The sequence below is a fragment of the Mastomys coucha genome, unplaced genomic scaffold (genome assembly GCF_008632895.1).
Source record: "Mastomys coucha isolate ucsf_1 unplaced genomic scaffold, UCSF_Mcou_1 pScaffold22, whole genome shotgun sequence".
Taxonomy (NCBI): Eukaryota; Metazoa; Chordata; class Mammalia; order Rodentia; family Muridae; genus Mastomys; species Mastomys coucha.
Genome location: NW_022196905.1, coordinates 244,632,935 through 244,645,450, shown reverse-complemented (window position 1 = coordinate 244,645,450; position 12,516 = coordinate 244,632,935). Strand labels below are relative to the sequence as shown.

The window sequence follows — 12,516 nt, the reverse complement described above, 5'->3', positions numbered from 1 at the left end:
AAAAAAAGGCAGTGTGATCCCCCAATATGAGGCCTAAGGGACTGGAGAGCAGAGAAATGTACCGGGGCCAGCACCCAGTAGGCTTTTCCTCTGGAGGGCCTGAGGGGACACTGATGCCCGCTCCCTGCCCCACCCACCCGAGCCTCTTTTTGAAAACTGCATTAAAGAAAAAAAGGGCCGCCTTTAATCCCAGCACTTGGGAGGCAGAGGCAGGCGGAGGATTTCTGAGTTCGAGGGCAGCCTGGTTTACAGAGTGCATTCCAGAACAGCTAGGTATACACAGAGAAACTCTGTCTCGAAAGAAACAAAAAAAAACAAAAACGGAAAAAAAAGGGCCTTAGAGGCCTCCTTCTAAAGGAGAGGGAGCTACTCCAGTGGGGAAAGTCAACAAGGGCATTGGAGCAAGTTCGGCCCTGAGAGGGTGGAGCTGAGTGCTGTGTGGCAGGCGGGAGACCTCTAGACATTCTGCTCAGAGACGGGGGATCAGTGTTGAAGTCAGAGTCACATCCTTCCATCTGAAAGGCTCACAGTCCAGCCTTCCCATCAGATGCAACGTGTTTCGCAGGATACTTCTGGGCGAGCTTCCGAGTCCCGGCTGGAGTGGGAGCCGGGGTCCCTTGAGATGCTGCTGTGGCCCGGCTGTCTGTAGTTCTTGCCTGGCCAGCTTGGCGGGCCAGCCTAGTCATCCTCACCGCCACCATACATGTCTGCCAGTTTCTTGAATCGACTTCCCCACTCGTTAAGGTAGTTGTAGTCCTGGTCCTGGTCGGAGGCGGAGGAGGTGAGGGAGCTCAGGGAGGCTGCATCAGAGCCGCTGCCCTCATAGTCAAACACCAGCAGGGAGTCGTAGGGTGGGGCCGTAGGGTCAGTGTTGGCAGCCTTCAGGTTCTAGGGAGTAGAGAGCAGCAGTTAGCACTGATTGGATGGAGACCCTTGCCAACTGCCTGGGTTCTGGCAAATCAGTACACCTGCCGAGCCTCTATACCCACCCCTACCTCTACATGGACCCTCCCCCTACACCCTACCTCCACAAGGACCCACCCCTACCTCCACATGGACCCACCCCCACCTCCACATGGGCATACTCCTACCTCCATATAGACATTTTCCTCCCTAGATACATACATGTAATTATTTCAGTTTTTGGTTTTTTTTTTTTGAGACAGGGTCTCCCTATTTTAGCCCTGGCTGTTCTGGACCTTACTCTGTAGGCCAGGCTGGTGTTGAACTCACAGAGATCTGCTTGCTTCTGCCTATTAAATTCTGGGGCTAAAGGCATGTACTACTACAGTGAACTATTCTTTTGTTTTGTTTTTTCAAGACAGGTTTTCTCTGTATAGCTCTGGCTGTCCTGGAACTCACTCTGTAGACCAAGCTGGCCTCGAACTCAGAAATCCTCCTGCCTCTGCCTCCCAAGTGCTGGGATTAAAGGCGTGCACCACCACCACCTGGCAAATTTTTTTTTTTTTTTTTTGGGGGGGACAGCATTTCTCTGTGTAGCCTTGGCTGCTCTGGAACTCACTCTGTAGACCAAGCTGGACTCAGAAATCCTCCTGCCTCTGCTTCCCAAGTGCTGAGATTGAAGGTGTATGCCACCACTTCCTGATTACAGTGAACTTTTAAAAATTATTATTATTATTATTATTATTATTATTATTCCTTGGAGGGGCTCAAGACAGGCTTTCTCTGTGTAGCCTTGGATGTCCTGGAACTTGCTGTGTAGAACAGGATGGCCTCAAACTCACAGGGATCCATCTGCCTCTGCCTTCTGGAATTAAAGGTGTGTGCTTGGCTTAAAAATTACTTTTATTTTTGAAAGGTTTATTTAGTTTATGTGCGTTGGTGTTTTGTCTGTGGGTATGTCTATGCACCATGAGTATGCAGTGCCTGCAGCGGCCAGCAGAGGGCACTGGATGCTCCCAGAACTCTCAGTACCACCAGAGAGCTGTCAGTCTCTGTGGGTTTTTAAACTCAAACCTCAGTGCTCTAGAAGAGCAGCAAATACTCTCAATTGTTCAGCCATCTCTTGAGCTCCACATACACCAATAGAAAATAAAATAAGAACTTAAAAACTTGTCCTCTGACCTTCACATGTGTACCACGGCACATAAGGAGGGCAGACACTAAATACATAAATAAAACATAAAAACATAAAATAATAATAAAACCATAAAAAAACATAAAATAATAAAAAACCCCAAGATGCCAGGAATAGTATCATAAGCTGAAGTACTTGGAAGGCAGAAGGCAGGAGAGTTTCTGTGAGTTTGATGTCAATCTGGTCTACATAGAGAGCCCTAGTACAGAATATCCAGGGCTACACAGAGAAACTCTTTTGTCACAAACAAACAAACAAACAAAGCAGAGGCTGGAGCAATGGCTCAGTGGCTAAGAGCACTGGTTACTTTTCCAGAGGACAGGGTTTCAAGCATCAGCACCCACTTGGGGGCTCACGACTGTCTGCATCACCAGTCCCTGGGAATTCAACATCCTTTAAGGCCTGAGGGCACTATACATATGCTGTTTATAAACATTCCAGAGTATTTTCCTAATAACTCTGTTTACATAAATGATGAAATTTGGAGTTTATGAAGGAGGAAACTGAAACCCACAGGTGTGCAAGTATTACATACTTGAGGACAGAGTCAGGATTCAAACTCACAGTCATTACAGAAAACCCGTGTTTGTTCTCCCATGCTTGTGCCTGACCCAGGGCTGCTCTTGCTCGGTAAACCTGTCATGCCTCACCTCAATGATGAAGTTGCCAATTTCATCTGGGTTGGCGGGTCTGGGACGGTACATGGGGGTGGGGATGAAGGTTGGCGCCACGTCGTTGCGGAGAACCACCTCAGGCCTGGCTTCTAGTCCCCGGTGGAGTTGGGTTATGTCATAGTCCTTTATGAGAACAAATGGGACCAGTGGGTTGAGAATGTGCCCCAATCTCCACCAGTCACATCTCACCCCTCTGATGCTCTGCAGGAGGCCAGAGACCCCAGACATCCCTCATCTACGGTCCCCTCTTCCAAATTAAGGACAGATTTGAGAGCCACTTAGCTGAGACACAGGGACTATGGCACTAGACACCTTCCCAGGAGAGGGAGCTGGTGGCCAGTCCTGCATGAGGACTGATGGGCCTGCCAGGGCTGGTCAACGTAACTAACAGAGGTTGATGGGTGACCCAACCATTCCCACCATGGGCTGTGGGGGCACCATACCTACATCCCAACCCTTCCAGTGACCCACCTGGTCTTCTTCGCCACCACCCTCTTCTCCGTAATAGAAGACATTGTCGCGAGTGTCATCCTCTGGGAGCAGAAGGGGCTCTTTGACTTTCCTCTTCTTTCTCACCAACAGGAGGAGTGCCAGCAGAAGGGCTGAAAAGAATGGGGACATATGAGCACTCCCTCAACCATCAGGCCAGCCAGGCCCGGAGGCCCAGGCCCTCAGAGCGTAGGACATTCATTTATTTATGGCCTCTTCAAAGAGGGGCCTCATGTACCCGGGATTAGTCTGTCTAGCAGAGGCTAGTCTTGAACTCCTGGTCCCTCTTGTTTGATGGCTATTCCTGGTTGACTACATTTGGCATTAACTAAAACCCAAGCAGCTGGGTATACCTGTGAGGGGTTTTGTCTTAATTAAATCACTTGAAATGGGAAGACCCACTTTTAATCCAGATCTTTTGAGGTGGGGGATCCACCTTTAATCTGGGCCACACTGTCTGCTGGTAGCCTATTTAAGGACACAGAAGAAGGAAGCTTGCTCTCTTTGCCTACTTGCCCTCTCTCTGGCTGGCAAGCCCACTCCTTCACTGGCATTAGTGCCTACTTCTTCAGGATTCTGGTGTATACTGAAGAGTAGCTGAGATACCCAGGTTCATGGACTGAAAAACAACTCAATTCTTGAACCTTCCATTGGTAGACAGTCTATGTTAGACTAGCTGGACCACAGCCTGTGAGCCATTCTAATAAAGCATGTATGTATGTATGTATGTATGTATGTATGTATGTTTGTATGTATGTATATATGTGTGTGTGTATTCATTGTATAAATTCTGTTCCTTTAGAAAACCCTGACTAATACACCTTGCCTCCAAGGCCTCCCAAATGCTAGGATCACATGAACACAGTATCATATCCAGCTCCATCTAGATTTAGAGCCCTCCAGTATCTGTCTTTTATGCACATTCATAGCTTTATCTATAGGTTTCTGCTTAATGGCTTCTCCTCCTGGAGGAGGGGCTCCTTTTAGGTGGGACTCCCTCCTTTTAGGTGGGACTCCAATCCCACCTAAAACCCTACAGCATTTACTACATCAGACTTTCCACACTGACAGCATTAAAGGGACAGACACCCCCACTAGGCATTGCTACCTTCCATGTGACTCTTAGTCATTTAATGTCCTCTAAGATAGCTACCGACGTAAAGGTAACATAATTTAATGTTAATACACTGTAGTATAACTGGTCTAGTTGCAAATGCTAAATTGTAATGTTAAGGAGAAGGCTGTCTTCCAGCTACACAGTTGGAAAGGCTAGCAAAGCCCCTGCCTGGGAAGAAATGGCCAGCTAAGGCCAGGCTGCTCTCCCCAGCTGTCACGGGGCACCCTCTGTCATTCTCCGCTGTGACAGTTACTGTTTGAGGTGGTTATTGTTGTTAGTGATGGAGGTGACTGACTGACCCACCGTCTAGATAAGACAACCTTTCTTTGGGAGGTCATGGCTTCTCAGGATGCACACGTAGCTATGGACCAGATGTGACTTTTCATCATTTTCCTCCCAAGTCTGGGGGAAGGTGAAAGGGAAGCTGGATTTCTCACGAGCCCAAGGCTTAAGTGCATCCGCCTACTCGCTTCTCCATTTGGCCTGGCCGGGCATATCTCTTCCCTCAACACACTGGCAAAAGGAAACTGTATTTCCTTATCCTCTTCCCCAAAGTCCCCACTGTAGTTCAAACTTTTTTTTTAAAGATTTATTTATTACACTGTAGTAAGTCACTGTAGCTGTCTTCAGACACACCAGAAGAGGGCATCAGATCCTAATACAGATGGTTGTGAGCCATCATGTGGTTGATGGGGATTGAACTCAGGACCTTTGAAAGCACAGTCAGTGCTCTTAACCGCTGAACCAACTCTCCAGCCTCCTAGTTCAAATTTATTTCCGTTATTTACTTTTCTTTTTTTTTTTAGATAGGGCATTATAGTGTAGCCTTGAACTCATGATGTAGCCAAAGATGACTTGAACTTATTCTTCTGTCTCTGCTTCCCAAGGACTGGACCTGCAGGCATTTTGCCATCATGCCCAGTTATTTTGGGTGTTGGTTTTGTTTTTCAAGACAGGATTTCTCAGTGTAGCCCTGCCTCCCTGGAACTCTCTATAGACCAGATTGACTCTGAAATTAGATATCTACCTGCCTCTGCCTCCTGAGTGCTGCTGGGATCAAAAGTGTATGCCATCACTGCCCTTTCCATACCCAGTTTTTATGTGGTTATGAGGATAGAGCCCAGGAATTCATGTCTGTTAAACAAGTATTCTTTTACTAAAATCCAAGTTTCTATTACATGGCTCGATACTCAGTAAAGGAAGCTTTGTTCAACGGAGGCAACGTGCTATCTTCTGCATTTCCAGGTGACTGTACAATCAAGCAGCAATACCCATAAATTCTTGCAAAGTCTCAGGGGTTTATACTGTTAAGGCCCAGTTCTCTCTTTTTCCTGAAACATGGTTTCTTTGTGCTGTCCTAGAACTAGTTCCGTAGACCAGGTTAGCCTCAAACTCACAGAGATCTGCCTGCCTCTGCCTTCTGAGTGCTAGGATTAAAGGTGTATGCCACCACTACCTGACTAAGGTTCAGTTCTCTTAAAGTAGAGATTCATGGCTCATTTCAACTTAGTCTGAGTACCTGGGTGATGTAGGGAGTGGGCTCTCTTAGTCTTGCTAGTCCTTCATAATTTCTAAGAAGTAACCACCAGTAGCATGACGGTTAGTTCTAATTGTCAACTTGAAATAATCTAAAATGATCTGGGAGGAGAATCTCAAGGAAGGTTTATCTAGATTAGGTTTGCCTGTGGGGGATTATCTTGAAGTGGAAAGACCTGCCCACTGTGGGTGGCACCAATCCTTAGGCAAAGGGATCCTAAAACTGTAGGTGAGTGAAGAATGTGAACATAAGCATCTATCCTTTATTTTTATTCTATGTGTATAGGTGCTTATGTTTCTGTGTAGGTCTGATGTCCACAGAAGCCAGAAGAGGGCATCAGATCCCTGGTAACTAAAGTTACAGATAGTTATGAGTTACCATATGGGTGCTAGGAATTGAACTTAGGTCTTCTGGGAGAACAACTAGCACTTGTAACTGCTAAGTCAACTTTCCAGCCTCCTTTATTCCCTTTTGGAGACAAGAGTCTCACTATGCAGCTCTGGCTGGCCAAAAAACTTGTTATGTAGACTAAGCTGGCCTCAAACTTACAGAGAGCTACCTGCCCCTGCCTCCTGAGTACTGTGATTAAAGGCCCATGCTACAACTCCCAGCATCTGTCAAGATATTTTATCATAGTGACAGAAAATAAAACCAAACAACTAGCAAAAACATCTAACAGTCTAACAGACCGAAAAGCAGCACCAGGGGCTCTGACAGAGTTTGTAACCCAGGAACAAAGCCCTTACCTAGCTCATGGCACACCAGGGCACTGACTGATTAGTGCTGGGGAGCCTAGGCACTGAGGTACAGGAGGCCTCAGGGGCCAGCTCCAAAATTCTGTTTTTCTACTCGCTCGGCCCCAAATGCTTGGAATCGCTGCCAGTTCATTCCTTTGCACCAGTCTGAATAAGGGCTTCCTCCTATTGCTGTATGGCCACCTACCATCCTCTCACCTGTAACCTATGGCAACAGTCTCCAACAGTCCCCTGCCTCCACCTGAGCTCTGAATGGGCTTTTCAGTAGGAGTATCATAAAATCTTACAGCACTCCAATGCTACAGATCTTCTGGAGACTTCTCAGGAACCCAGAGTTTTTCCAGCAGTCTACAAGATCCAAGACAAGCCCATGCACCCATCTACCCTCTGACGACACTTCTTACTTTCCCCAGCACAGCCACTGCTGTCTCCTCCACACACCGAGCACAGTCCTGTCCCAGGGCATGTGCTGCTCTGGAGATGGGCCTGGTTGCTCTTCTTCCCTCGATCTTTACTTCCTTCACTGAGGCCTGCTCTGTTCATCCTAGTTAAAACTGCAGACTTCCTATCCTGTCTCTCTCCCGGCTTTCTCTCTCCAGCAGCACTCAGATGCCTGCTAAACTGCTTGCTAACAGCTCTCCATGCTGCTGATGCCATTGTCCCAGGGTAGCTGGTGCCTGTTTTGTTCTGAGTTGCACCCTTGGCCCCCCTTTCTCACCTCCTAGTGCCTACGGGCTGACTGGGGAGTAAGGGGTTTCATCACCTCGTCTTCATACACATACTATTGTACTTTGTTCTCTTTTGTTCTGGGCTCCACCGCCCACTTGTGTTGGCCTCTCTTCCCCCACACAGTGCCCCCTTTGTTATTACATGACATTCATTACCTCTTTTCTACTTCCTCCACTTGTAACTCCACTCTCGTTTCATGACCCACAAACACTCACATATAAATACACAGACATGCACATACATAAATATATTTACATACAGAATTCTAAGTCTGGGTACCACATGTGAGAGAAAGCGTGGTAATGTCTCTCTGGCTTACTTCACTTAGCATAATGATTTCCAGTTGTATCTCCACTTTCCTGCGAATGTCATGAAAGAAATTTGTTTTTAACTAAACACTCTGCCTACTGGTCTAGTGCGTCTTACATTGTGTCGGGTCTTAAGAGCCGTTGACGGCCAGGCAGTGGTGGTACAAGCCTTTAATCCCAGCACTTGGGAGGCAGAGGCAGGAGGATTTCTGAGTTCGAGGCCAGCCTGGTCTACAGAGTGAGTTCCAGGAGAGGCAGGGCTACACAGAGAAACCTTGTCACAAAAAACAAAAATCATGAAAAAAAAAAAAGAGCTGTTTGTTAAAACACAGGTGACTAGGTTTTACTCCTGTTTCTGGATCAGCAGGTCTGCAGGACTGTGGACCCAGGAAACTGCCCGTGCTTTAAAAATCAGGTGCATACTGCAAGGGAAGGCCAGCTGGGGTAGGAAGGGAGGGCCTGAAACTGGGAGTCTCCCTTTCTAAGAAATTCCAGGACTGCCCAGAACCACTGCCTGGCATATACTAGAAATTCTAGAAACACCTACTGACGAAGTGATACTCTAAGAAATTCAGAGTTTAGGAAACAGAAGAGGTGGGGGGAGGAGACTAAGAGCTCAGTGGCTGCTCACAAAGAGGACCAGGTTCCATTCCCAGTACCCACATGGCAGCTCAGGGCCATCTGGAACTCCAGTTCCAGGTGATCTGACCCCGTTATGACTTACACAGGCACACACCCAGTGCACATAAACACATGCAGGCAAACCTCTCGTACCCATTAAACTAAAAAAGAGAAAGAAACAGATGAACAAATTGGATGCCCTCGCCAAGCAGTGGTGGCGCATGCCTTTAATCCCAGCACTTGGGAGGGAGGCAGAGGCAGGTGGATTTCTGAGTTTGAGGCCAGCCTGGTCTACAGAGAAACCCTGTCTCAAAAAAACAAAAAACAAAAACCAAAACCAAACAAACAAACAAACAAAATGGATGCCCTCGTAGAAGTTCTAAGAAGAATCAGGTCTCTTAACCACCCAGGTGCACACGGAGGCATGCGGTACTTACTCAGCAAAGCCAGGACAGCACCCAGGATGGGGAGGATGAAACCACCCTTCCAGGGTCTGGGGCAGTCATTGAACACTTGACCATGGCAGTCACACACAGTGGCCCTTATCATGGTTAGTTGTTCCCTGTTGCCTTGGTCAGACAAAGAAAGGTGCAAGTCATATGTGTCTTGCTTCAGAAACTTCTTCAGGGACAAGGCCACGGTGTCTCCTGGAGAGACAGATAAATTTATTAGCTTAGGGGTGTCATACGGGTTGAGCACGGAACACAAGATTGTAAAACTTTGAGAACAGTCTCTGCACCCAAAGAACAAAAAGCAGGTTTTGTCTAAGTGCGGCATTGTAATGGAGTACTAGGCTCAGCATCCACGAGGCCCTGAATTCAATCCCCAGAACAGAAAAACAAAACAAACAGAAAAGCAAAACAAGCAGAAGATCTCTTAAACCCTGGCAAAGCAAAACGTTACCACTGTGAGAAGGAATATTGGGTTACCAAAAATCAACTCATTTTTTAGTATCTTTTCTTTTTCAAAAATACCATCTTATTGTTTTTGTTGCTGGTGTGTGTGCGTGTATGTGTGTGTGAGAGAGTGAATATGTGGGCATGTGTGAATATGTGCACATGTGAGGATCAGAACACAAGTCTCCCAATGGAGGAGCGAGAGAAAGGACCGGAAGGGTTTGCAGCCCCATAGGAGGAACAATAGGAACTAACCAGTACCCCCAGAGCTCCCAGGAACTAAACCACCAACCAAAGAGTACACATGGTGGGACTCATGGCTCCAGCAGCATGTGTATAGCAGAGGATGGCCAAGTCAGTCATCAATGGGAGGAGAGACCTTTTGTCCTGTGAATGTTCTATGCTCCAGTGTAGGGGAATGCCAGGGCCAGGAAGCAGGAGAGGGTGGATAGGTGAACAGGGGGAGCAGGGAGGAGATAGGGGGTTTTTGGAGGGAAAACCAGGAAAGGGGATAACATTTGAAATGTAAATAAAGAAAATATCTAATTAAAAAAATATCTTTTGGGAATCCGTTTTCTCCTTCGACCTCTGGGCTCTGGGAGTCAAACTTGGGTTCATCAAGCTGCGCTGAGCTGTTATCTACTGAGAAATCTTGCTAGCCCACAAAAAATGAATTCATCATCTCTCCCTCTCTAAATGTGTATGGGTATGTTTGCATGTCTGTGCACCATGTGTGTGCCTGGTGCTCTTGGACACCAGAAGAATGTGGTGTAGGATCACCTGGAACTGTGATCAGATAGTTTGTGAGCTGCCATGTGGCTGCTGGAAACTGAACCTGATCCTCTGGAAGAGCAGCCAGTGTTCTTAACCACTGGGTTATCTCTCCAGCCCCAGTTCATTATTTTCTAAATTAATTAATTAATCTATCTTTTTACAAGACAGAGTTTACTCTGTAGTCTGGGTTTCAAGCTCATGGCACTTCACTTCCCTTGGTCTTCTAAGTGCTGGGATTACAGGTATGAGCCACCACGCCTGGCTGTCACTTTATTAAAAACAAACAAACAAGAAAGTAATGATTGTTCTTTTGAGAGGGGGTCTCATTATACAGCCCTAAATCAGGTTGGCCTTCAGCCCACAGAAATCTGCTTCTTTTGTTTTGTTTTGTTTCATTTTGTTTCTTGAGTGCTGGGATTAAGTGCAATCATGCCTAGCCTGTTTATTTGTTTAGGGTTCCTGGGGAATTTCAAAGACATATAACGCTAAGGAAGAATACCTGGTGGCCATTTTTGAGACCACATTTCTATGATCCCACAGATACTGTAACAGCGATGTGTGTGGGTCCTATTGTGGGGGTGACACCCACCCTGAACTGGCAACCCCCTGCTTCCACCAGTTACCTTTCTCACTGACTTCTGCCATCCAGTAGATATCCGAATCATGTGTTAGCTGGGCCTGGAAAGGGGAGGAGTTGGGGGACAGGTCCTTGTCTGTGATGTTCAGCACTTGAGGCACAGGGCTTTGGTTACAGATGATGATCTGACGGGGTTCAGGGATTGGGCCATGGTCATTGATGTCAGTAAGTGTCAGCAGGAGGGTCCCAGTGCCGGTGGTGGGAGGGTTTCCTGTTTACAATTACATATATTATCTCTTTTCAGCATCTGCTCTTGCTTGGCGAATGAACCAATGCTAAGTTCCTCTAAAATCTACTCCACTAGCCTCCAACAGGCTTCTGGTTAGCACCCACCTGTACACCTCATAAGTCCCTTCATGTATTAACTTCATTGTAGATCAAACTGGCAAGGGCAAATACATGGCAATCGTACCCTCATTCTAATCTGTGACCACAGCAGACATTACTAACAAATCACAGTGCAGCTGCAGCTACTACATTCAGCCAGCCATTATAATCAATCACAGAGTAAAACCTACTGGCTACTTCAATCTAGTACAGTCATCTACTGATCAGTTTCAGGGACTGATCAGCTTCAGGGAACCAGAAGCTTCAGCTAAACCTGCCTCCAAGCACTGGCTCACTAAAATTCAAGCATATGGCAGAACAGTATAATCTCCCCTCGTTACGGTACAATACCACTAGTCACTTGTGGTATTCCCAGCAGTCCTTGCCAATCAATCATCAGAAGAAACTGACAGGGGCTGGTGAGATGGCTCAGCAGGTAAGAGCACTGACTGCTTTACCGAAGGTCCTGAGTTCAAATCCCAGCAACCACATGGTGGCTCACAACCATCCGTAATGAGATCTGACGCCCTCTTCTGATGCATCTGAAGACAGCTACAGTGTACTTACATATAATGATAAATAAATAAATCTTTAAAAAAAAAAATTAAAAAAAAAAAAAAAGAAGAAAAACTGACAGGCCGATTCAGAGCTACGTGAAGTAAAAATGGGTTGAAAAGGGAGTCCTCAGCATCCCGCCCATCTCTTGGGATTTAGAAAATTAGGATCCTAACAGTCAGGCCTTTAAATCTAGACTTGCTTTGTCATTTCTCCCTACCACCATTCCCTGCTAAGGAGGGAGAATATGCTGTGTCATATGCCTGGGTACCACAGGCATGCCTGTGGAAGGGCTGGGTGAAAGCTCTCACCGTTGTCTGTGGCCAAAACCATGACTTCGTAGACGTTGTTTTTCACAAACTGCTCATCCTCCCGATCTAAGATACCTGCAGCCGTTATCTGACCACTGTCTGGGTCCACAGCGAGCCAGCTGGCTGGGTCTCTCGAGATGGTGTAGCTGGAAAGGAGGTTGAGAAGAGTCACAGGCAGCATCCGTAGAACCCTGTTATTATCTAGAGCCTCCTCAGACCAACTGCAGAACCTTCAGCCTTGAGCATGGCAGGCGGGAAGGGTTTGGTGCACAAATGGTGGTAACCATGTGGGACAAACCTTATGACGAACGAACAAGCCACCCAAGTGTACCTAGGCATTAGATGACCTGGTGCCCAGTCCCCAGGTACCTGATCTTCTGTTCTTCCTTGTCTGGGTCCTGTGCCGTATAGACGCAGACCAGTTCCCCAATAGAGATGCCTTCCTGGGCCTCGATGACCTTGGAAGGTGGGACAAACACAGGGGCTTCATTTACATCTTTCACATGGACCACCACGGTAGCAGTGGCAGTCGGGAGCTTCACGGCAAATGGAGCCTCATTGGTCACTTCGATGTACAGGGTGTGTTGGTTCTGAGCCTCAAAATCCAAACCCTAGGAGAGAAGAAGAATCTGAGGCAGCATTTTGTGAGGTGGCTCGTGGGCATCAGAAGGATCACAGTATAGGGATC

At 47.0% G+C, this 12,516-nt stretch overlaps 1 protein-coding gene across 2 annotated transcripts in view; it reads right to left on the bottom strand.

Annotated features, from left to right (window-relative positions):
• Positions 1-25: 25 nt before the first annotated feature.
• Cdh3 (cadherin 3) overlaps positions 26-12,516 on the bottom strand; it is a 49,079-nt gene continuing 36,588 nt past the window's right edge. For both annotated transcript variants that reach the window (XM_031341303.1, XM_031341304.1), the window contains exons 10-16: positions 12,198-12,439; positions 11,829-11,974; positions 10,622-10,846; positions 8,766-8,975; positions 3,244-3,374; positions 2,749-2,895; positions 26-888 (exon numbers count right to left, since the gene is read on the bottom strand). In XM_031341303.1, coding sequence (XP_031197163.1) covers positions 679-888; positions 2,749-2,895; positions 3,244-3,374; positions 8,766-8,975; positions 10,622-10,846; positions 11,829-11,974; positions 12,198-12,439 — 1,311 coding nt within the window. In that variant the 3' untranslated portion in view covers positions 26-678. The remainder of the gene's footprint in view (positions 889-2,748; positions 2,896-3,243; positions 3,375-8,765; positions 8,976-10,621; positions 10,847-11,828; positions 11,975-12,197; positions 12,440-12,516) is intronic.